This window comes from Strigops habroptila, chromosome 9 (genome assembly GCF_004027225.2).
Source record: "Strigops habroptila isolate Jane chromosome 9, bStrHab1.2.pri, whole genome shotgun sequence".
NCBI lineage: Eukaryota > Metazoa > Chordata > Aves > Psittaciformes > Psittacidae > Strigops > Strigops habroptila.
Window position 1 is genome coordinate 17,732,698 of NC_044285.2, and position 25,609 is coordinate 17,758,306.

Here is a 25,609-nt window from a genome sequence, read left to right on the forward strand (position 1 = left end):
CATTACCCACTGCTGCAGAGGGCTGCCACGTCCTGCCACCTCCCTGAGGTCACCTCTCCCTCCCCTTGGCCTTCACTCATCCTTCTTCTCATACATTCAGCAAGCTCTAGCTGGAGGACCAAGGTAAGCATAAAAAAAGACAAGCTCTGTGCTGGGGCGAGAGCAGTTTTGAGGGGGAAAGTTTGACTCTACTTGCATGCATAGGCTGAATCATGTTTAATGACTCTTTAGAGTTCATGCACACACAGCTTGAGCAGAAACAAGTCATTTTATCAGGCATGCACAAAACAGATAAGACAGACAAAGATTTTAGGAACTAACATCTAAGTCTACATGGAGGATATGCAAATCACCACTCATCAAAGCCTTCTAGTTTGCATGAGAACATCAAGAGGTCTCTCCCTGCTGCAAGAGCCATGCCAATGCTGTATTGGAACCATTTTTCAAAGCCTGTGGAGACGAGAACTAAAACCCAAGATCTTACTCCTAAATATGATCCTTAGAGAAGGCTGTGCTTTTTGATCAATGTTTCCCACTGAAATGCAGCTTGAGGTTAACATTCAGGCTAGAAAATACGAGAGCAAACACTTATAATTAGACAAGGTTACAAATGACTGAAATCCAGCTCCAATGACAAGAAGTGTCATACCACCTGAATAACCAGCATTATGAGCTACAACTGTAATCAGCTTCCTCATGTTTCTGGTACCTGTGCATTACCTATGCTGCTCTGGAGCCATTTATCAAGAAAAGTTATAAAAAGCATGTGTTTTCAGAGGTTATTTTTATACATTCACTTGGCAAAAGGATGTTAAATCCGCTTCACAAATATTTAACCAAGCTGCAGCATGACTTAACTTGACTTCTCTCTTTCTGTAGGGAGCTAATAGCTGAGCCTGGTGGTTGCTGTAGCTACCCCTTACTGGAAAAGCATCCAGGCTGTTCATCCCTTTGGGTCCAAGACTCGCTTCCTGGACCTCCATGTCGACCAAAATGCTAACCACAGCTTTTTAGAGAGTAAATCTACTATAGCCAGGCTATTTCACTGGCTCTCTGAAAGGGTGGGTTTGGTTTTTTGGGGGGTTGAGGTGGGGTTCTGTGTTTGGGTTAGGGTTTGGAGGGGGGTGTGAGGGGGAAGCATTTGATTGGTTTGGTTTTGGAGAGGATGTTTGGGTTTTAGGTTGGTGGAGAGTTTTTTTGGTGGTGCTTTGTTTTGTTTCTTTACACAATACCAGAGTGCTGGAATAATAACTCTGTAAATTGCATGTTTACTACAGTACATTCACCGAAATGAAAGCTCACAGACTTTATGTAATGGGAGACAGAGTTGTCCCATTTATTCTTGTTGTGTAAATTCTGTTAAAACTAGTCCAAAACAAATCAGAAGAAATCCAAGCACTGTATGTTGTTCCTGAAAGAGATTTCCTAAGGCTTTCCCAGAAATGCTGTGGGCTTATTTTACTCCAGCAATGACTCAAAGAGGGATAATCAGTTGTTTTTCAAGTTGTAGGTATCAAGTTTCTGCTCTTGTTCACGCTTAATTAGATTGTGGAATATGGCTGTCTGGGTATTCGCATTAGTGTGACTGAAAATGAGCTCTCTTCTCCAACAGGCATTTCAGCATGGAGGCAGTATTTCACTGCCATGCAGTGCCAGCCCTGTAAGGCTGAAGATGTGCCAGCATTAGAAATAAAAAGGACCTTGTTCTGTTTCAACCTCAGCCTTGCCCAGCATCACACACTGACACTGGGAGGTCTTCCACGAACGTGTGCCACAGGCCCTGCTAAAGCAGGTACCAAAAGCACGTAACTACTACACAGCTTTGTGCTGTAACAAAGCTACTCCCATGCATGCATGTTTATAAAGTCACTACTGAATAATGAAAGGACATTTGAAAACATCTCTATGCAAAGACATGTGAAATGCATGTGGTGGTTTTTTCCACACTAAATTTAAATGAAGAATATAGTAGAAGTAGCAGAATATAAAATCTGCTTTAGGAGAGTACCAAGGAAGGAAAAAAAGGTAAGCAGTATCTAACAGACATCATTAAGCTGTTTTAAACAGCTATTCTACTTTACTAAGCCTAACCATACCATACTGTCATTCCAGAAGCTACAATCAACAACTCCTAAATGGATCACAGGGGGCTGAAGATCTTCTTTGCTGAAATGCAGTCATGAGACTCCCGCTTCAGGGCTGACATTACCTGCTGCAGAAGCTTATCTGGAAATGACTAAGATAGGTAAGAAAAGTACTGTGAGGTAATAGAGGAAAAAGTGATAAAGCACAAAATCTCCTTCCATATCACAAACAGCACAGAACTCCTCGGGCTATAAAACACATCAGATGGTAGAACAGACTTATAGAACAGACTTATAAAATTGTAGGTGTCAAAGAGAGCTAATAGGGAACAATTGTTCACTGTTTCTTCCAATGCAAGACCTACAGATCATCAAATGAAGCTATTAGCAAGTTCAGAAGAAAGGAAGACACATTTTCACGTAACACATAACTAAGGTATGAAACACTTTGCTATAGGAATGAATGTTTACATCAATTCCAGAAGCTCTGCAACAAATTCTTCGAGGAGAAACATGTCAAGCAGTATTAAACACAACAAAATGAGCTGCAAGACACAAAGCCCCAAAGCAGCCTCAGTTTTGTAGCCTGGGCCGTGTCACCTGAGCTGCTCTCACGCTCCTTCTTTACCAGTCACTATTGCAATATCCTGCATCAACACACCACCACACTAGAGGAGCTTTGGGTTTCACCAGGTATATGGCCATTCCTATTTTCTGGCACAGCTGCCTTGCCTGTAGGACCATACATTGACAGCAGCACTTGTGGACCATGTAGGTGCTTCAGTGAGCAGAGCACAGCACCACCATGCATTTGGGTTCCCTGTATGGCGGAAGTTAGCTTGGCTGTGCTATAAGCCCATCACATCTAGAGAGACAGAGAGCCAAGTTTCAGCCTATTGCTATGTTTATTTAGACTAATTCACTCAAACATGGACTTTTACCATTAAAACATAACAGCATGAATATGCAACTAGTAAATCCCAGTCAAAAAGTAAATTAGCAAGATGCCAGGTACCTTATCTCTTCAGTTCTATCGTGACTTATCACAGTTGACATTTCAGTGAAGCTGTAGCAGCGGATCCGAGTTTGAACATTCATAAGAAGATGCAATACACCAGCAGTGATGTCAGTAGAATGTCAGTCTCTGCCTACTTCGTTCAGACTGAACTTAATTGCAGGAACTGCATTAATAGTCAACATAAGCCATCTGTTTAAACATGTGTGTTTTGAAAAGAACTGCCACGTACAATAAACATAGTGAACTGTAATGACTCACCTATCTGCCTATGTGAAACGAGGATTCTGCAATTTCCCCCACAAAAACATTAAATTACAGGTTAAAAGCAGTTTTATATCAAGTTCATTTGCTTATATGGCAGGTCCAATGGTCTGACAGTTTTGATGCAGTCTGGGAAGTATGTTAACTGCAGAGCTGCTGAACCAAACTGTTTTGCCAACCTTCCCTCAAGAACCTGTTTGGTAAGTAAAAGCTGCACCAAGAAGCATCTCCATGGTTCATGGAATCAAGTAGCTGACAGACACATAGTTAAGAGTTGCAAAGTGTTCTTTAACTCTTTTGACTAGGGCACACACCGGGGCAGGATACTGCATCCCAGGTGTGACACAATGGTTAATTCCAAAACATCTCAAGAAAGTCAGTTGGCAGTCTAGCTAGGTGATGTCTGTAACCACCTTAGGCTCATGAATGAGACAAGCATTCATCCTGACTATACATTATACTTATCTTCTATCCCTGATCTTGCATGGGGGGAAGCTGTCACCCTCTCCTTTGCAGGCCAAAGCCACTTCAAGCAGCTGACACAACACTGCAGCAACTATGTACTAATGTGGGAAATACACAATCTGTATCAGAAAGTCAGAAATATGCAATCTCCCATTTTATCTGTCAGTCTGGCTCAGAAAAAAAGGCTTTAATTCCTTTGTTCTTCCTTGGAAGTAACATCTAATATGCACTTAATGAAACAACATTTGCTATCACTTGTGGTGTCATTTCTAAGTAAGCTTTGTTAAATTAATCATGATAATGCACTGGTGCCTGGGCTTATTGAGCAGCAGCATAAATTATGAATCTGCTTCCGTATGCACTGAGCAGGGATGCAGAGCTGGCTGCCTCCTTCCCGCTCACGTGTACACAGTGGAACTGTTATATTTATCACTCGTTAGTACACAAAGCATTTATGGGTGCCAGTATAGAGAGGCTCAGAAACTGGAGGGGGGGAGCTTTCTGCTGGGGCCACCTCCAACTTTGATTTAATGACCAATGGCAACATTTATCTACCTCATATAAAGATAGCCTGAATCAGATTAGACTTACTTCTTTCCTTCTCCCTCTGTCTCTTAGCAAGAATTGAGTGACAAATGCCTGCAGGCTGTAGAACGAGAGCCAAAAAAACCCACATGTAGTCGTCTTCAAGAGACACTTTATTGGGTTATTATAAGCAACACATGTTATTTCCTCAAATGAATCCCTTTGATTTAAATTGCCTCTATTCCAGCTAGACCTCTCTGCTATGTATCCCTTACAGGCACAACACGCAGCAGTCTGTATGGTTTGGGCTTCCTTTCCCCAGCATCAGGGTGAGCTGTTACTTATTGATAGCCCTGTGGCTCCCCTGCCATTTACAAAAGCACCTCTGGAGCAGTTTCCTCCTGAAACTGCAGACAGTTGGGGCTCCCCTAGCTGTGCTCTAAGATTAGATACAGACAGGACAATGCAGCCTCTGTTAAGATTCTTGTGGGAAACCTTACAAATGAGAGCAAAGCGTGGCTTCTTGGGCTATTTCCATCTTTAGCTTCCTGCTCTATTTCCCCTAGAAGCATCATTTGCAATTCAAGAACAGGGGAAGCCATAGATAGCTATTTATCAGATCAAGCACTATGTAGGCAAGATTTCCATTAAGCAAAGTATCAGTCTATTTATTTTTCACTGTTAGGAAAGCTACCAACTAATTTGATTGGTACAGGTGAAAAATAACAGAGAGCTGAGTTTTTTATATCTATTACCCTAAATTTAATGTTGTTCATGCCTGAGGCAGGGAACATCCCCTCCTACAGCTTGTCAGAAGGGTTATACTCCTAATACCAGTGCTGTACCTGTCCCAGCCATGTTGCCTGCCCAAAGGGGAATACAGCATGCAGTCAAACCACACAAAGTGCTTAAAAAAAGCTTGCCAAGAATGTGCACGTTTGCTGTGGTGGCATTTGCAGTTCAGTCATTTGCCTGAAGCTCTCCACATGAGCAGTAATGAGGGGGAGGCTTTAATATTGCAATATTTCTTACAAGTAAATGTGTAAGGCTTTCAGCTTATCAGGTTTTAAGTCTCACTTAGTTTTCCAACACTTGCATTTTATACTAATGACATTACATCTTGCATGAGTATTAAAAACATTTAACTTGGCATTTAAAACATTCTTCTGAGATTCCCTTTGCATGTAATGTAAGCAGGACCAGACCACAGCTATCTGTAGTACTTAAGGAAAGTCAAGATGGGCAAGACATCTTTCATTACATTTCTAGTATTAGCCAAGCCTACAAGAAAAACACAGCCAGGAAAGTCATCTCCTGTATTTAGGAAGTGAAACTGAATAAAAGGAACAAGGGAAGTGTGACTTGAGGAAGTAAAAAAGATGGAGCCAAACTCTTGTCAGTGCTATCAGAATGGACAAGAGGAAATGGGCACAGACTGAAACACAGGAAATTCCATTTGAACATTAAGAGGAGCAAAAGGAGAAAAAAGCCCATAACTTTTTTACTCTGCCCAAGCACTAGGACAGGTTGCTCAGGGAGGTTGTAGAGTCTCTATCCTTTGGAGGTACTCAAAATCCAACCGGACAATGGTCCTGAGCATCCCACTGTAGCTGACCCTGCTTGGCACAAGGGTTTGGACTAGGTGATCTCTGGGTCCCTGCCAGCCTCAGCTATTCTGTGATCCTCAAGTTGACAGAGTCATGGGCCAAGGCCATAACAAGGACTGGTTTTTAGAAGAGTTTTTATCAAGAAGTGAAGTAGGAATAGTACCCACTCTTCGAATAGTATTTACTTGCAATACAAACACTGAGTAGAAATATAAATAAGTGGAGCAGACTAGCTCCATAGTGCTACTCCTAGTCCTGCATTTTGGTTTTCTATTTTATCAGTTTTTCTTCCAGGAACTTCCCTGAGATTATGCTGCATTTTGACCTTTAAAAAGCTCCCACAGGTTAAACATCCCTTTGTTTCACTTTGTGTCTGTGCAATTCTCAAGTGTTCACTCCCATGGGCCCTTCGGCATTAAAGCCTCATCTTCTCCCGTGCCCATGTAGTGACTTCCAAGGGTGACAAATCATTCCTGCCAGCTTGACAAGTCTGTTGTCCCCCAGATTACATCCAGTCCCATCCCCGAGGCAACCTTCACTCATTCACTCCTAGTAAGGTATCTTCAAAGCAGATGGCTAAAGAAAGCCACGTGCATTTTTAGAACAATACAGAAATATTCCAGATGCTTCAAATACCTCTTCATCTATATGTACTACATACGCCTGATCATTTCCAACAGAAACAGTTAGGAAAAGTCTTTGGAAACTCACTATTGAATTAGATTTGTTCTTATGTTTTATGCAGACTTGGATAGTGTCAAACACTCCCAGTGGGTTAGGAATAGCACTGTTTTACCAACTTCATGCTACATGTCATGGTTTTGTTTCCGATTCCTCTGGATGAAGTACATACCCCAGCTACATCCTGCTACAAAAGCAGCTGGGTTAGTAAGCAACAAAGCTGTAGAACAGTTTAGGAACTTTTCTGAACCGAAATCAGAAGCTTTACCTTCAAAATGCAAAATGCTTTCTCAGGTGCATTCCATCCCCTGTCAGAGCACAGGGATACTCACCCTGTCTGAGAGGACGCTTCTGGAGCCAGTTGCGCCTACTTGGATATTCTTTATAGCACCCTCTCTTGACAACACCTCCAGGTTGTTGGGGCTCAGCTGTCCTTCATCACTGATGGAGCACACATGGCAGACAACCAGCACTTACCCCTCGATGTGCCAAGTACTTTGTTGTCTCAGTTGACAAGAGGAGCTATTACTCTTCAGCTCTTTCACAGGTACAAGAAGACTGGTTACCTCTGGGCAGGGGGATGGGAAATAGGCGTTTACCTCAAAACTTGATAGTTAGGAAGGACAATTTGTGGTGCATACACATGCCTTTCTCAGGAATACCACAGCATGCAAAAAACAAAGGAAAAATGTCTTCCCCAAAAAAGTGTGCTCAGGCATCGGAACAGGCTGCCCAGGGTGTAGTGGGATGACCAGCCCTGGAAGTGCTCAAAATCCATGTAGATGAGGCTCTCAGTGACATGGTTTAGCGGTGAACTTGGCAGTGCTGGGGCAACAATTACACTTGATGATCTTGAAGGTCTTTTCCAGCCTTCTGTTATCCATTAAAAATCAAGGAGGCTTCACTCTCCTCCTTCCCCGCAGACCAATTGATGCAAGACTGCAGAGCTGAACTGCTCGCTGGAATCAGCTTTGACAGCACTCAGCTCCCAGCTCCTGCTGCAAAATTTAATGGTTGGGATCTCAGCAGAAAGCAGTTCTGGCAGGTACAGCTCTGCTGTGGGCATGCGGCTGCCAGAAGTGGGTCAAGTAACACAGGCTGACAACCAGGGTATCTTACAAAATCACAGTTATGTAAATTGAATAATCTGGTGAAAGCAGAGAAACAAGCTTAAGTTGGTTCTAGCATTTCAAGACAGCATCTGTTACTGTATTGTATTTACTGGTCTGGTAAATTCAGGTTTATTGCTCACTGGAAACAGCTAATGGTTAGCACAGGAGGCTTTGACAAAAAACCCCAGCAAGGTAATGAAGACCCAGAACTCTGGCTAGTCCTCTCACTACGAAGCAGCAGGTTTTTCACTCACCTTGTGCTCCTTCAAATGTTTCCCAATTTTGCATTGAAGAGGCTGAGAAATGCAAGCAGAAGAATCACAGAGATTTAACAGAAAGGAAGCAGGCTGGAAAATCTTGTTCAGTACTTTCCTGTCTAGTACATGCAATGCTTGACAAGGTCAGGTTCTCACTGTACCTCTCAGGATAGCTAATTTTGCAACATTAGAACATTTATAGCCAGAAATAGAAAAGTAATAGCAGAGGGAACAACAAAACCAGGAGACAGAGCTGTCCAGTCACCTGTGGTGGTGTCTGGGCGAAACAGGCTGTTCATTCTTCTCCCTCCTGCTTGTCGGACCCTTCCTCTCGTCTCTGGGACTGTGCTCAATTCCCCTGCCTCACCCCAGTTGCCAAATACCACCAGCAACCTGGGCTGTAGCCATTTCTGCTCCTGACAGGAACAAAACACTGCTGGAAGCTCATTTCCTCTCACGAGAATCCCCTAAATGCAAAGGGCCAGCAGCAGAACACACGATTGCTCAGCAATCCTGATGGAGGCACAACAGGCCAATACACCAAGAAGAATGTAGCCCTTTCCCCCCGACTCTGCAGGCAGCATGATGCTGTGCACAGCCCAGGCTGAGGGCTGGTTTGGAGCATCCACAGCTCTGCCGCTGTGTTTGATATCAATCGCCCTGATGCCAAGTAGGGGAGTTCACACACACTCTGTAACTTTAAACTTCATTTTACCTCCGCTACAAGGACAGATGATTCAGCAGAATTTTCGTCCTTTCTTCCAAGACACTATTAATAATGATATCAGAGTACATTTCTGTGACAGTCATCAGCATTAAGTCTGTACCCAAATGCCACCTCATTTAAATATGCAGATTGATCTTACATGCTTTTTTTTTGTTCAGAGCACGCGCTAATGGAAAACAGACAGCATTTAATTACGCCATTCATTTTGTGAGTGTGAGGATGCTGATTGTGTTAATCAAACATCCTGCTGCACAAAAAACTATCAATAGATGTGACTCATTACCTTTTCCACCTTGGCCAAATGTCATACCCAACCATTCAGACACTCATACAAGCTAAAGGATCTCTAACCTAGATGCAGGACAACTGCCCATCTCTGATGCAGGCAGCAGTTGCTGCAAGGCACAGGGACAGCCCAGTGAGCACACGGCCTGCGGCATGCCCTCCCCAGCAGCCCTGCACAGATAGACTTTCCACAGAATTACACATTCATCTGCTGTTCTTTCCTCACTTCTGAGGAAACTCAAAGATACCAACAGGAATTAAGAGTTAGATTCAAAACTAGATGAATTTTTGCCCATTAAGCCCCACCAAATGCTCAGTCTTTCTTCACAGTCACTATGGCTGGCTGAAAAGCCAAGCCACAAGAGGGGGCATGAGGAGGTGGCATAGGTGCTGTTTCCAGCAGTGCCTCTCCAGAGCCAGTCCGAGAAATGGGAGCAGCTTAGAGCGAGTGGTGCAATAAATGGAATTTGATACTGCAGACACCGTGCTGCCCAATCCCCAGCCTACACGTCCGCCCTGTTAGGCTTTTTAGGTCACAGATACTTGTTTCCCTCGGTATTATTTCTGAACTTTACCTGAAAAGCAGCATAGTTAAAAGAATTACATTTTACCCTCCTCTACATGGCACCACAGACTGTATTTAAGTATAACCTGCACAGATTTCTGGAAGGAAAAACATAGACTTGCTTCACAGTAACATTTGTCCAGCATTGAAGAGGCATGCTTAAAATACCCAGGTCTGAAAAGGCCAGCACAAGTAGTACCTCCAGTGCAGCTGAAACAAATAATATTTGCTTAGCAAAACCTGAGTCCAGGATCTTGGCAGGAAGAGCTTCTCTTCCTCAAACAATTGTTAAGGGTCTTCTTAGAAATGAAATGAAGAGGTGATGTTCAAGCCAGTGAGCACTACTGAGCACAGCTGATCAGAATACTGCTCGAGAGCCATTCACACAACCATATTTTCATGGTATTTCAGAAGTTCAGAAAACTTCTGAAGGGTCTTTTTTAACTCTGTTTGCTAATGGCAGGAGGTGGATTTGCCTCTTGCTGTTGACTTTCATGTAAGCACTGATGCAGCAGGAGCTTTTCCAGCCTGAAGTATCCAGTTGCCTTCCTGTTTGCTTATGCAGGTGTTTTACGTACTAGCCCAAATAATGCTGACGTTTCTGGAAAGCAGCTGCAGCACAGGCAGCGTTGTAGGTGTTCACCACTTAACAGCTTAGTTGATGTCTAAGAGCACTAGAAAACAAGTCCTGTGTCCTCTAATATTCAAGCAAGTTAAAGCGTTCAAATTATATTACGGCTCTGCACTGCTGATAAGCAACACCCCAAAGCTCAAAAGGGATCAAATACCCCAAGATGTAAAAAGACACACTAAAATGGAGGGGATAGGACCATAGCTGTTTTCCACCTAATGTTACAGTCATACTTAGTCCTGAGTCTGACTAATGTAGCTGAAGAGGTACTTAATTCAAAGTTCTGATATTAAAGAAGAAAATTAGTGAGAAAAACCTGAAGCTAAATTATTTACCAGAAAACCCCAGGTAAAATCCAGCTGTCCTTTCCAGACTTGAACTCTGCCTTTGAATCTGGTCTGCATGTCTTCTGCTGCTTTCAGCTGAAGGAGCAAGCCACCCTCTAGCCTGCAGGCCCACCATCAAACTTCCCTAAGGAGGCTTTCTCAGAAACAAGTCATTGCTTAAAAAGCCTTAAAACCAGCTGTTTTCTTTCAAGCAACCAGAGCTGCAGCCTTCACTTCTTTAAATAGCTGACTACATGAGCCCAGCTGAAACCTTATTTTCCTATGACAGGAAGGGAGGACTTTCTCCATGGACTTAACTCCTTCCCTGCCTGATGAAGGATGAGACTTCACAAGCACACCTGCTGTATGCTAGTAACTGCAGTAGGCCCATTAGCCTGCAGAAAAGGAGGTTCAGGGAAGATCTCACTGATGTGTATGGATATCTGATGGGAGGGAGTGAAGAGGCTGGAGTCAGGTTCTCAGTGATAGCCAGGGACAGGACATGCAACAATGAGCACAAACTGAAATACAGGAAATTCCACTTGCACAAAAAGAAGCGCTTGTTTGCTGTCAGGGTGGTGAAACACTGCAGTAGGGTTTCCAAACAGATTGTGGCCTCGCCATCCCTGGAGACGCTCTAGACCCAACTGGACATGGTCCTGGGCAACTCTCTGGAGCTGGCACTACAGTCTCCAAAGGCCCCTTCCTGCCTCAACCATCCCTTTATTCCGTGTCCCTGCAGTAGAGCCCTGGCATGGCATGTATCACAGAGCAGACAGATACCCATTGCAGTGTACGTGATTCTCTGACACGTGTACATTCTCTTATGTATTATCTCAGCCTCTTTCTCCATGTGAGTATACCTGTGAAGAGGCCTTAAGTCCCAAGAACTGAAAATGTGATGATGAATGAGTGATGAGCCTGCAGAGAGAGCCTCTGCCTTCCTTCAGCAGACCCCATACAACAACCAATTAAATAGGGTTAATCTTTTTGCAGCATTACTGATTATTCCTGGAAGTCACCTTTTTGTAATTTCACTTCTCCCCACTTCCTTCAGGTTTCCCTTACAGTCAGTTTGCCCAAATTCAAGGGTACAAGTGTCAGCGCATCACCTCCAGCTGTGCAGTGTGTCAGTACATTTAATTCCTTCCTTTAGCACAAAGGGTTTATTATTCCCTTTGATTTTAATCAGCTTCTGGGAATACACCCAGCCATTCTCCTGTGCAAATTGTTCTTTGTGTGAGGATTCTGTTTTTAGAAGCATCTCACGTGAGCTGGATCGAGGATTAGCAGTGAGCATTTCTGAGCACTCGTGGTCACAGGTAACATCCTTTGGGCTTTTTCTGCTATCAGAAGGGAAAAACATCCTTCCTGGAGAACTGAAGTCTGAAACAGAATCAAATGATTCAGTGGCCAAGCAATACCAGGACCTCCTGTGAATGTCCCATGATGTGCAGGCAGTCACACTCTCTCTAGAATAGGGCAGGGAGAGGATCTGCTAGAAATCTTTCTGAAACAGCTTTTAAGCAGTAGATTTGGCACAAGCAAGGCCCTGTTCTACAGAGAACACAGAAGAAAACGTTCCTTTTCTGTGCCCCACGCCTCTGTGGGCTGCTCCTCCATTAAGGCTTATCTACCTTCACATAATGAAGCCTGCAACTTAATCAAGGGAGGCAGCAACAGGCCTGGACTTTCAGGACAGTGTTTCTGCCTCCCCCCACTTGCACAGCTGGGCTTTCTGTGAGTTTACCCAGGCCCCTCAGCAGGAAAAAATGAGTAAAAATAGAAGGGAAGGTGGCCTCAAGCATGCAGGAGCTCTGCACCTTTGTATTTCTCTTGGTGTTAAAGCAAGTGCCTCAGCCACTCACCATTTGCTGGAACTGGACAGGGAGATATTATCCTAATTCTATCACAGTGACTTGAACAATGTATGCAGCAAGTCATCAGCTGAAGCAGGAATTCAACACAGAGATCACAAACTAACCTTTGCTCTTGTCATATTGATATCCTATCTGCTTCAGTTTCAGAAAGGATTCGATAGCTGAGTTACTGAGGGTTATAGCTTCAGGGTACATTCCTGACTGAAGCACAATTACCTAGCAACTTCATCCTGAAAGCTGTGAAGCAGCCATGGAAAGGCAAGGTAAATAGAGATGCTAACTCAATCAGCTGCTCCATAGTGACTCCAGGGAAGAGCCATCTCACTGTTCAGTGTTAACAGTACAGGTCTGTCAAGAGAAAGAGAGCCCTGGCTGCAGTGGCTTTTAGCTGTTGCTTGGAAGCGAGGTTGTTATCTTCAACACAAACTTACACCTGCTTTGGGAGTCCAAATCCTCCACCCCTGTTGTAGAAGGGCTGATTCCCAAACTATACCCCTCTCCTTCCCCACAGAGGGCATTCATTTCTGTAAACATGAGCGCTACCAAAAATGGTGTTTAACTGACGTAGTACCCAGGAGCTGCAACAGGGTTCAGAGCCTGCTGTGTGCACATTCTGTGTGCGTGCTTAGGGACCAGAGTGACAAAACAACCCTTCCCCACCCTGAAAGCCATAAACAAGAACCACCTTTGTCTTGGTAACTGCCTAATCCTTTAGGATAGAGGCAAACTAGCCCTTCGCTCTCCTCTCCTTCTCCATGGGCAAGTCTGCTCCATAGCCACCTTTAACAGCAAATACCTCAGTCTGAAGCATTAGGCAGCAGAACATGGCACAAGAGCAACACTCAGCAATGCAGTGCTTTAAGGTATTCTTTAAAAAATGAGAAAATTAAAAGGTAAGAAAGTCAACCCAAAACTTTATTTAGTAGAAAACTTTCAGAAGCCAAGATTAGCCTGTTGGAATGTTTGAAGTATTACACTGACAACATACTTATTAAAGACAACTCCCGCTTCCCTAAGGTGTAATCCCGTTTCATACTGCACCCTTTATTCACTGCTTTCATCTTTACAGAGCGGCTGTAAAGCTGCTCTTCTGCAATGCCATCAAAAAAGAAGTCCTCATTGAAGATGGGATTTCTGCTTCTCTTTATAACAGTGCTTCTCTGCTTCTGTGTTTTCCCTGGCACCAGGGAGAAGGTGATACAGCAGTTGATAGTCTTGGGCTCTACAGAGTCCTCATATAAACCCTCTGCACTGATCAGGCGGATCCGCAGCCTTTCGTTCTCCGAGCAGTATTCAGCCAACAGCCTCAACAAGCCTCCCTTGCCCATCACCACCGCGCTCTCTCCCACTGCTCTCTCCTGGCTGCGGGCCAGGTCCAGGGGAAAGATGGGAGAACAGGACATGCTGCCGCTCCGTGTGCTGAGCAGCCCCGCTGAGGCCCGCCTGATGGCACTGGGGCTGTTGTCAGTGGAGCTGCTCTCCTCTGTGGAGAGGGAATTGTTCCTGGGCATGCTGGATTTGTTCTTGGCTTTCAGCGCTCGGCACAGCAACCCCTCCTGACTTTGCGTTTTGATCCGGGAGCAGGATTTGGGAGGTGACCTGCTGAGCAGGGGAGAGCTGAAAGGAGAGGAGTCACTGGAGGAGGCTGTGTCACTGTCACAGGCAGCTTGCCTGTGCAGAGAGAGATGCTTGGGAGGGAGCCTCACAGAGGCAAAGCTGATAGCAATGGGATTAGACATACTCCCTTTGCCAGAGAGTGTGTTAGCTCTGGATCGAGACAGCATCAGGCTGGGCAGAGCACCACGTGGGTCACCATGGAAGATGGACTCCTTCCTCCTGGTGTGGGGACTCTCCAGCAAAGTGCAGAAGCCGTAGGAAGTGGGGGCTCTGGGAAAGTGAGGCAGGGAGAGTGCTGCTTGGGACTGGGGGTCTGAGTTGGTGCTTTCCTCCTCCAGGTCTGGGATCTCTTCAGCACTTTCCACCTGAATGAGACGTGGTAAAGAGCTGGGGCTGTAGCCAGAAGAATTAGGATCTGCATCCTCTGAACTGTGGTCCTGGCGGAAGCCAGTGCCCTTCACAGGGCCAGAGCTGGTCAGCCTGGGGGGAATGCAGAACTTGGGGATTCTGTCAGGAGTGAGCACATTGGGAAAAGCAGCAGCCCCCAGGTGGGATTTCTCTGGCAGATTCTGGCCAGATGGCAGCCCCAGGAAGGAGGAGCTAGGGAAGTTTCCATTTTCATGTGATGCTCTGATCTTCTCCAACAGCCACATCACTGCAGCTGGACAGGAGAGCTTCAAAAGGAAAGAGTTTGAAGTACAGATCCACCTGCAACCACAGAGATGCAGAAGCACATGAACACACTACAGCCAGAGAAACACAGAATCAACCAGGTTGGAAAAGACCTTTAGGATCATCAATTCCAACCGTTCCCCAGCACTGCCAAGGCTACCAGTAACCCACGGCACTAAGGGCATCATCTACACTTCCAGGGATGGTGACTCCAGCACTGCTCTGGGCAGCTTGCTCCAACGCCTGACTGCCCTTTCGGGGAAGACACTTTCCCTAATATCCAACCTAAACCTCCCCTGGTGCAGCTTGAGGCTGTTTCCTCTTATCCTGTCACTTGTTACCTGGAAGAAGAGATCAGCCATCTCCTGGTTCCATCCTTCCGTCAGGTACTTGTTGAGTGATAAAGGTCTCCCCCCCCTCCAAGGCTTCTCTTTTCCAGACCAAACAACCCTATTGAGGGCTATTCGAGACAGGATTAGCAGAAGCCCAGTCAATCCATGGGTTCAAAACACTTTCTGCCCAGCACACTGTCTTTAGCAAAGTCAGATTTCAGCACAAGAACAGAACTAAACCACTAAAGAGATAAAACAGCATCAAGACACCCCTAGGGGGAAAAGTCCCTCTCTGACAAACCCCACCGTGCCTCTCCATTAGCAAAAGACTCACCTTGTCAAGAGAAAGCCACTTGTCCCTTCCAGCAGCCGTCGCTGGCTGCTAACCGGCCCCGAACGCTGCCGGCTGCTGCAGATCACAGCACTGAGGAGCGCGCCCGGAGCCGGCGCTTTTATAGCGGCGCCCGGCACCTCCCACCCCGCCGCCGGCAGCGGGAGGGAGCCCGCAGCGCCGGTGCTCGGGCGGAGAGAGGAGGCGGGAGGAGGAGGATGCTGCTGCCGCCGCCGCTCACGGGATGAGCACCGTGGGCATGTCTAGAGCAATGGGCAGAGATCTTGCGAAGGGACCTTTCCAGAGAAGGGCACCGGAGCTGGTGCAGGGCCTGGAGCACAAGTGTGATGAGGAACGGCTGAGGGGCCTGGGGGGGGTTTAGTCTGGAGAAGAGAAGGCTCAGGGGGGACCTTATCGCTCTCTACAACTGCCTGACAGGAGGATGGAGCCAGGAGGGGGCTGGTCTCTGCTCCCAAGTAATAAGTGACGGGATAAGAGGAAACAGCCTCAAGCTGTGGCAGGGGAGGTTTAGGTTGGATATTAGGGAGAATGGCTTCCCTGAAAGGGTGGTCAGGTGGAATAAGCTGCCCAGAGCAGTGGTGGAATCACTGTCCCTGGAAGTGTTCAAAACCCATGTAGAGGAGGCCTTCAGTGACATGGGCTATTGGTGGCTTTGGCAGTGATGATGCTAAAAGTCTTTTCCAACCCAGCTGATTCTATGAAAATAAGCCTGTCATGGGAAGCACTTGTTGCTTGATGCCCCACAGAGCAGCAACTGCATCCAGAGCCTGGCACCCACCTTATGGGTGCAGTGGGACAGGGCTGCCCTCACCCAGAGCCACCCGCACAGCAAGCAGCCCCTTGTCCTTCCTCTGCACCCCGTTTACTTTTGCTTCATATCCATTCACAGGTGGCATGAGGTGTTTCAAGATGAACTATCGAATCCAGGACAAAAGAGATTTGTTTTGGTGCTGCTTTTCTTCTTGCGGTTCTAGCAGCTTTCCAGCATCAGAGCAGTGGGAAGCAGGGATTGCGGTTTTTCAAGCTCACGTGAAAAGAACTTTGCTGCTTCCTGCATCTGAGTGTGGGCCCCCCATCTCCTCATTATCCACAAAGAACATGAGACAGCTGAGCCCCAGCCTGGCGTCCTACCGCTGATACCGAGCAACAGCAGCAGCGGGAGTGCAGATGCAGAGAGGAGAAAAGATAAGGCAGAAAATGCTTTGGCCAGTCACCTTGAAACAGAGCGCGTCAAAAGCACTGGCATATGTAATGCTTACCAGGCACTGCACAGAGCCAGGGGGATCCATGGACTTGCTCAGCACAGTTCTGCAGTGCAGCAGAGCTTGAACAGACCTCTGCAAACTCTCTGTAATTATTCTGCAAGGTGCAAATAGGAATGTTAACTGCAAGGCGAGGGAGGCCTGCCAAACAGGGTGGCTGAACACTGGGGTGAAGCTGCATGCCTGCTACAGACAAATCACTTTTCTGTCTTTTCCCACTGAAAAGTTAATGTTTACAGAGTGCTTGAACTAGAGAGGATGTGCTCAGAGAAAACAAACCAAGTGGGCAGGGGCACGGAACACTTTGAACCTGCTGAAAGATTGAGCTGGGAACATGAATGTTCTGTGGCTGAGCCTTGCCTCTCCTGTTTGTTTCACACCAGTTAAGCTTCACTTTCATAATAATCCTTTTGCAATTCAAATTGGAGGAATTCTTTCTGCCCTGCTTTGTAAAAAGGTTCAGGACACTCCCACTGCCCTTGGACCATTTCAGCTGTCAGGGCTTTTGCAGTTTACTTAAATGGACCTACTTGCTGTGCATGTGGTTCAAATAGTCTCCAATCTCATTTGGAGGTTTCCCTCAGCTATTGAGCCTTTCCAGCAGCATAGTAAGAGGAGCTATTGCAGACACAGGGATGCTCTCCTTTGGGAAGCAAAACATGCACTGTATAGCTGTTATCTGTTCAGACCAGGCAACAGAGTACTATACATCATGCATTACATACCTTGTAGCTTCTGAAGAGTAAGTGAGCTTCATTCCAATATATACACCTCTGCTTTTAATAGCAAAGAAAGATTTGACTGTAAAAATGATGAAAAAATGAAAGAAATGGAGCATTTTAGTGGAAACTTTATTACCTCCAGTAACAGTTCACAGAAGTAGATCAGAAATGGCAATCATGGCAGTTAGCCTCAGGTATACTAAGTCCACAGCTAGCATCAGGCACTGGTGAAATAAAGTAGCTACCTTGATTCATAGAATCCCAGACTGGTTTGGGTTGGAAGGGAACTCAAAGCTCATCCATTTTCAACCCCCTGCCATGGGCAGGGACACCTTCCACTAGAGCAGGTTGCTCCAAGCCCCTGTGTCCAACCTGGCCTTGAACACTGCCAGGGATGGGGCAGCCACAGCTTCTCTGGGAAAAGTCTGTGCCAGCGCCTCAGCACCCTCACAGGGAAGAACTTCTGCCTCAGAGCTCATCTCAATCTCCCCTCTGGCAGGTTAAAGCCATTCACCCTTGGCCTGTCCCTACAGGCCCTTGTCAAAGGCCCCTCTCCAGATTTCTTGTCACCCCTTTAGGCACTGGGAGCTGCTCTAAGGTCTCCCCAGAGCCTTCTCATATCCAGGCTGAACAAGCCCAGCTCTCTCAGCCTATCAAGTAACTGGTTTAGGTACTTAATTTCCATTTACTCTCTTAAGCTCCCTGTACAGTTGGAGAAGTCAGCTAGCAGGTTTTTTTCCCCCTAGAAGGCTATTCATAGTCTCCTGATCTCAGTGGCCTCTCTCTCCTCAGGTAACTGCAAAGAGAGAGCAGATGCCTAACATTGGGTGCTGTGTATCCTCCCCTTCTGAGCAAAGCCTGCACTTTACAGCCATTTAACAGATTGGTGGTGTGCTGGAGTTCAGCCACACTTATGCACTTGTACGTCCCCTGTGGAAACAAGCACTCAACTACATGATTAGCTGTTCAGCTTCCTGTGTTCAAAACAGTTTCTCTTGCCTTGATTAGCTTCAGAGCATGATTAAAATACACTGCCAAGAAGGCTTCCTGGAAAAAGGAAAACCAAAAACCCAATGTGTCTTCAATAAACCACTTTTAAAGCAGAAGGGATATAATTTGTGGTGAGGCTTTATTATAACTCCTGCACAAAATAGCAGGTGAAACCCTGGGATCTGGCCAGGGGCTGGAAAAGCTGCAGCAAAAGGCAATCTCCAGCCTGAGCAGCACGGGAGGCAGTTGGGGTTTTTTCCTTCACGTGCTGCACTGATTGTTTGCTCTGTGCTGCGGCTTGGACTTCCCTCAGCCCAGCAACCCGGCTCAGGAAGTGGCCCGCAGGGGCTGAACACCACTGGGTCAATCCCAGCCTGCTAGATCCCCAGGTGTGAAAGTTTTCCTGTTTTGAACTGGGCTGATTTCAGTTTTCTGTTCAGTAGTTAGCGTACAAATTATTTCATTCTCCGCAAACCAAAGCAGTGTCCTGCTTATTGATAAAAATAAACCAAAAAGTGGTAGTTCTACAAGCCTCTGAGCATGGGGATGTTGTGCATACACACACAACCTACCATAGTGTATTTCAGTAACGGGAGAACATCATTTTCCTGTACAACTGCAAGGCCTGTCCAGTGCAGCTGTTATGGTAAAAGATATGTCTACCTGGAATAATTACACAAACTCAGAACTCTTTTCTAGGGCTTCATCACCAGCACCGCCTGGTCCAAGAGGAAACCTGTCACTCAGGTCAGGGGTTTACAGGGGGTAGAGGCAGGAGGTCTTCAGAAGCTGACAGCCTTTGGATGGTGGGCATCAGGGGAGATGGAGACCTCCTTGTCCAGCCAAGAGGAGTGGGAAGATAACAAAGGAGAACTTCTGGCCCCGCTGAGTGAAAGGGGAGATGTGGAAGACAGGCATGGGTGAGACAGCACATAACAGCTTGCAACAGAAACAGCTTAGTGCATTACTCTACCTAAAATATGCAAAATTTCCACAGGCATCCATACGAATAGATGACCTGGTCAGGTTTATTTTCCTAGAGAAAGCAGCAGCAATTCCACTGGGGTTTCTTGAGAAAACCTTCAACTTAGATACTTAGATACTACTTGATTTTTTCATTATAGATTGATATAATGAGCAAATTTGTAGCACCTTGATTCAATCCTGTCATTTTGCCTAAGGTCAGACGTACCTATTAGCAGTTTGCCCACCACTTCTCGCCTAAATCAAGTCATTCTGCACTGCTTGTAGAGTAATACAGAAAAGCAAATGAAAGAACAGAGTGCTGCTTGGCAGCAAGAGCACAGGAGTGGCAAGGCCCTTGTAAATATACCTTGTAAAAGGTACCTTACAAGGTATCTTGTAAAAAGTATCCTTAAGATACTTTTACAAGGTAAAGTATCTTAACTATCTCATGTCTCAGCAGTATGAACTGCAGAAACCCAGTAGGTATGAACTAAAGAATTCATGCGTTCTAGCATATTACATGGGCCTGTGATGAGCAGCTGACATTTGCCATGCAAAATCCAAGAAGGTTATACTGTCCCTAATTCCACTGCCACTGATGTCAGAAAAAAGACCCCTCTTTCTGAAGTATAAAACTATACAGGGATCTAACCATGTTGGTTTTAAAAGCCTTTCCATGTTTACAAAGGAGATACCCCCAATTCCAGCCAGTACCTACTTCAGGTCTATTTCAAATGTGAAAACATATTTTCATTGTTTTGTCTACATGATGTTTAATTTTTTCCATGCATGCTTTCCAGGTTTAAAACCCCACAATGCAAACCCCAGCTTCCGGCATGAAATGTACTTCAAGTAACACAAGGTGTCCAAGGCCAGTAAGATTCACATGCTGCTATTTATGGAAAAGCCAGTCTAGCACTTTAATTTGGTTAAAGAAGCATTTTCCTCTACAACAATTTGGTGCCCAGGAGTAGATGAGCTGCTCCAGTCCATTCTCTGTCATACATTTGAACATGAAGGTAGAGTCTAGCTTTCTCTAATAGCAATTCCCATGCTCAGCTGTGTGAAGGAACCCTCTAAGCAGACATGAATATATATAAAGCTGTGAGAAAGGAGATAACAGCACCAATGAAAAGGGGAATTAAGTCTTTCTTGCATTTTCTGTGTTCAAGCAAGCTACCAGTAATGACTAACATCCTGAAACTGCTCATCTCCTTTAAAGCTTAAACTTCATCATATGGGAAACATTTTATTCCATTCTCTCAAACACAAGTAGGAGCTTATCTATAAACACTCACTAGTAAATAATATAAATTTCTGATTAGCCTCATTCCTTAGTTCCTACCCAATCAGCTTGATTACATTGCTGCTAGTGTATGAGAGATTTAGTACAGCTTTTACCTTGAATGAAAAAACCCATACTCAACACCTTCCCCTGAATACACCTACTTCACTTATCAACAGCTAGTAATTCTAAATGTCCATCAGAAATGGTTTGCCTAGATTTCATTCCAATATACTGTTTAATGGTGGAAGTTCAGTTTCTACAGCCATCGCTATTCCTGGCCTACAGCAAGTTCTACCATTAAAAACAAAAGAGCTGGTCACAAAGAAAAGCAGATCACTGTCTTTGGATTGACTGAGTACCGAAAGGTAACTTCAGTGGATGATAAAATTAATCCTTGCTTATTACTGTCCCTCCCCTTGGGAAAGATTTGAAAGTTTTGCCTTAAAATGAACATCAGGGATTTAAGCACCTACAGTCACCAAAGCCTGGGGAACAGGGTGATTTGTGAGGGTGAATAGGTTTTTCAGTATTCCCTTTGTATCTACAAAGTCATTACAAATACAGACCAACAGGATAAGCGGGTTCTGGATATGCATATTCTCTTCTGTGGCTCAGTTGTATACCTCTTACAACAGTTGGATGAGTTGTGACACCTGAATCCAGATAAAACACAGACATAGAAGGGTTGGGGGTTATAAAGAACACACACGTCACAAAAAGCATTACATATCTATATCTCTATATATCAGCTTCATGGATTTTACTCAGGAACAAATCAAAAAATTAATGCCAAATATTCCATGAACTGGAGCAAGATGCTTGTGCATTACAGCAGGTTACCAGGCTTGTCTGTCGAGTGAAAGGAAAAATAACGTGTCATGGAGAAAATCTTTATGAAATGTCTCTGGTGAGAGCTGGAAATATTGAATAGTTTCATAAAATGCCAATAAACTGAAACTCAGCTTGAAATGTAGCAGTATTGCTGACAAACAGCCTCAACATTTTGTTCTAAATTATAATGCTGTGCCTATCTTATCTTAGGACCTACAGAGTTACCTAGATTCAAATGGGTATTTGTTGGTCATGTCTTACTTGCAATGTTACAATTTTCTGTTGTTTAATGACAGTGTTTCTCATTGGATTGATAAGGTTTTTTCTCTGCTCACTGTTCAGCTACAGTTACAACGCCGTGGTCAACCTGGCACTGAGCAGCAGTACAATGGACTGGGGAGCTGCTACGTACAAAGATCACTTCATACATTAATGGCAAAGCAGGTGCATGTTTCACAGCAGTGGCATATAAAGAGCTCAAGCCTGACACTAACTTTGTCAAGCAGACTTGTAACACTCGAGGAAAGAATGGAACTGGAAAAGTATTTTAAAGGCTATGAGGATCGTCAAATATATCACACAACAGGTAATTAATTACCTACATTTCCCATGCCTGCAGTGAAATGAGCTCCAGTGCTCAGTTCAGCCAATTACCTCCAAAAGCTTCTGCACACAGAAGACCAGGATAAAATTCAGCAGCCGAGCAGAGTGGATTTTCTAGCACCATCAGGGGTTTAATAGATGCCTGATTAGCCTGGGCAGTTTAGGTAAACTGATGAAAGGATCCTAAAGGCTGCTGGAACTGGCTTGAGAAAGGAAGAAAACAGAAGAGAGGGAGATTATTTAATTGAAAGAAATAGGATGGGCAGAATGACTCTGCTTGTTCTCCTTGCTCCTGGAAAAAGGGGACTTTGAGCTTTGTTGCATCACTCCAACTTGGAAGAGGAATGTGTGACTCTGAGTCAAGGCTTGGCAGATTGCTGTCCCATCAGTGACTTTGTGTTAAATCTTAAACTTCAAAAGGGAAAAGGACTGAGGGACTCAAAAGGAGGCTGCTGGTGCTACCACTCTGAGGAGTGACAGGGAAGTGTCTGATATTCCTCCAGTGAATTGGTATTATCAGTATGGTTAAAGGATGTCTGATCAGGAAGTTAATTTCACTGTTCTGTTGCCATAGATGTACACTCAGGCCAGTCATAAGACCACAACCAGGTTATGCAGGCACAGACACAAAGAATAGAAGTGAGAAGGAAACAGTGTGTTGTCAGGAGAGACAGAGCAGTAGCTAAAACTAGTGAGCACAAGTAAGTCACACTGCTGCAGTGGTTTAGGACGTAGCAGCTTACTCCAACCAAAGTTGTAGTTCAACTTTGGGTTGGCTGTTCCCTCCATACATATACCTAGCCTCTTTCAGGACAGGCTTCTCTCTGCTATGCCAGGGAAGTGATTCTAAGGATTTCCTGGAAAAAAATTCCATCAAACTGATCAGCTCTTTTCACAGGGATGTGCTGTGCCACAGCAGGAACAACCCCATTCATCTCATGGCTGTATAGAGTTCCTGTGCTGTGGCTTGTAGCAGGATATACCCCAGGTAATGAAATTTGAGAATGGTCACTTATATTTTCCTCAGGGTAAAAATAAAAACAAAATCAAGCAGTGCAACTTTATGATTTGTATTAGATACAGCATGTTATTAAGGGCTTTGTCCAAATGCCTCTTAAACACCAAGAGGCTTGGGGCATTGACCTCCTCCCTGGGGATCCTGTTCCAGTGTTGGACCACCCTCTCCATAAAGAAATGCTTCCTAATGTCAAGTCTGAACCTCCCCTGACACAGCTTTGAACCATGCCCACGTTTCCTGCTACTGGATACCAGGGAGAAGAGATCAGCACCTCCCTCTCCCCTTCCCCTCCTCAGGAAGCTGCAGAGAGCAATGAGGTCACCCCTCAGCCTCCTTTTCTCCCCACTACACAAGCCCAAACTCCTCCCCTGCTCCTCATCTACAAAGAATTGTTCATTTCAGATTTTCTGCTTAGAAACAAAAGCATAAATATCAAAGCACTTCAGGCAGCTATCTCTGTTCTAACAGCCTTGATAGAACTTGACAGAAGAACATTTTCTGCACGTTGGTCCTAACTTAATGTAGTCTAATTTGTGGTAATTCTCATGTATCCTAAATGAATTTGTTGCATATAAATATTATATTGACATCTGTAAGGTGAATAACACACATATTGAGAAAAACTATTCTGTGTCCTCTTTGTTCTCTAAGCAAATATAAACATGAAAGATTAAAAATAAACATAGTTTTTATTTTCAACTAAAATTGAGGCTTTGTAAAGCTAACAGGTTTCCAGAAAACTTCAATTCAGTAAGGATCACTTCTATTAGGTTAAAGAGAAAGAGAGAGAAGAAAACTGATTTCATTCCCTAACACAGTCCTAGCACTGGGCTTGTCCACAGGAGGAACATAGTTCAACTGTTCAACTATTAAATAAAAGACATTTAAATCCATCCCAAAAGTCAAGTTTGAGAAAAGCTGTGGATCTATGTGCTGATTTTTTGTCATTTTATACATTGTTTTAGACCTCAAATAAAAAATTCTGAGAGTCAGCAAATGGATAATGAACTCGTACTACCACCTTAACCAGGCATTACAATGTCACTAGTTATTCTTTGGAAGAATAACTCCTAGGATTTATCTGCTTGTGTCCTTCGTTCAAGACACAAGGCTAAAATTGGCAAGTTCAACACCATATCCCACAGCCCGTGACTTGCATGAATAGCAATATTGAGAGTTTCCTCTTCAGCTGTGCTTTAACACAGTGATAGTCATGCAGAAACCTGCAACAAGGTGATTCTGATGTACCAAAGTACGGCAGGGTTGATCTATGTGCTGCAAAACACTTACTTACAGGTTTTATTAAACAAGGAGTTCTTGGTAACACACAAGAGTCCTTTGCCAAAGAGCACAGATCAGAAACAGCCTTAAACCAAAAAGAGAGGAAGGATTAGTGCTCTAATGTACCTGAAATACATGTTCTCAGGGCTTCCTACCTGGTTGCAGCATGTCCCGCAGGTACAGTACGTATGAAGCTTAAATGCACCAGATGACGTTGCTGTGTTGAAGCAGCAACCTGGTCGTACAAACAAGGCTCATGAGACTGAACAAGGAAGCAGGCCAAGGCCGTTTCGAAAAGGACAATTCAGCTTGTCAAAACATGCTAGATCTTGATTCAGTGTTTAACACTTCAAAAGCAGTGTTGGCAGACATCACTTCCCTGTATTTCCCATGCCACAAGCTACAAAAACTGAAGTGTCACTGAAGGAAGAGAGTTTCCAGGTTCAGCCCTTTGATATCAACAAATGCAGTTACTTGCAGGCCACACTCTGTCGTACTGTGATGGGCTGTGAGAGCCCAGAAGTGTCACACAGCTCCAAGGAGCTGCATCTGAGGCTCTCCGCGTGTTCCTCCGTTAGCCTCAGCCCCATTCCTGGGCAGACACTGCAGTGGGAGGAAGCTGACTTGCTCCTCGCTATCTCATACACACTCAATCTCTGGTCATTTATATCAGGGTTCACCTAGATTTTGACTTAAGATTTGACTTGGAAATATTCCCGCTTTGCAGCAAGTTAAGACTGCCAGCCAGTCCAGGCAGCTTCACCTCGTCCTTGCAGATTAAATAGTAAAAAAGAAAACTCATGAATAACAAAAGAGTATCCTTTGAGTACTAAAACTTAGTTATTTTAATACATGAAGGTGGCACAGTGGTAGGATTAGCCTCAGTATTTTGACGGGCAGGACATGTAATCCTAAGAGTTACATCTTTAAGTGGAATACAGTTCAGACTGGTGTCGCTGATCAGCAGCGCCTCATTAAGGAACAGATGTTGCTTTAGGTACACTGAAGTACAGGAAGCTCAATGCTGGACTCTTTGTCCTTAGACTGTCCTCAGCATTTCTGCCTACAGAAGGACAGTTCTTTCCAAAATCTCAGGTTAGAAGGACCAGCACTTCAGCAGCGAGGCTGTTGCTTTTTGTCTACTAAGTTGTATTTCTGCAGAAGTATTTTCTGAAATGAGAAGGTATTCCACATCTTTTACTTTCCACTTAAAAACAGGGCTTGGTATGGTCCTGACCCTGCAAAGCTTCA

At 44.7% G+C, this 25,609-nt stretch overlaps 1 protein-coding gene and 1 long non-coding RNA gene across 3 annotated transcripts; one reads left to right on the plus strand and one right to left on the minus strand.

Annotated features, from left to right (window-relative positions):
* Positions 1–1,634: 1,634 nt before the first annotated feature.
* LOC115613220 lies at positions 1,635–22,417 on the plus strand. Its single transcript, XR_003993313.1, has 4 exons — positions 1,635–1,792; positions 2,113–2,245; positions 3,464–3,563; positions 21,799–22,417. It is a non-coding gene; the product is annotated as an uncharacterized LOC115613220 (long non-coding RNA).
* LOC115613219 (C2 calcium-dependent domain-containing protein 4C-like) lies at positions 13,319–16,732 on the minus strand. Of its 2 annotated transcripts, none has more exons than XM_030498391.1 (2): positions 16,657–16,732; positions 13,319–14,749 (listed from the first exon to the last, which is right to left on the minus strand). In XM_030498391.1, exon 2 carries the CDS (start codon positions 14,692–14,694, stop codon positions 13,396–13,398), a length of 1,299 nt encoding a protein of 432 aa, XP_030354251.1. In that variant the 5' UTR covers positions 14,695–14,749; positions 16,657–16,732; the 3' UTR covers positions 13,319–13,395. The 2 variants fall into 2 exon arrangements, with proteins under 2 accessions (XP_030354251.1, XP_030354250.1); XM_030498390.1 differs by lacking the exon at positions 16,657–16,732 and adding an exon at positions 15,380–15,465.
* Positions 22,418–25,609: the final 3,192 nt, after the last annotated feature.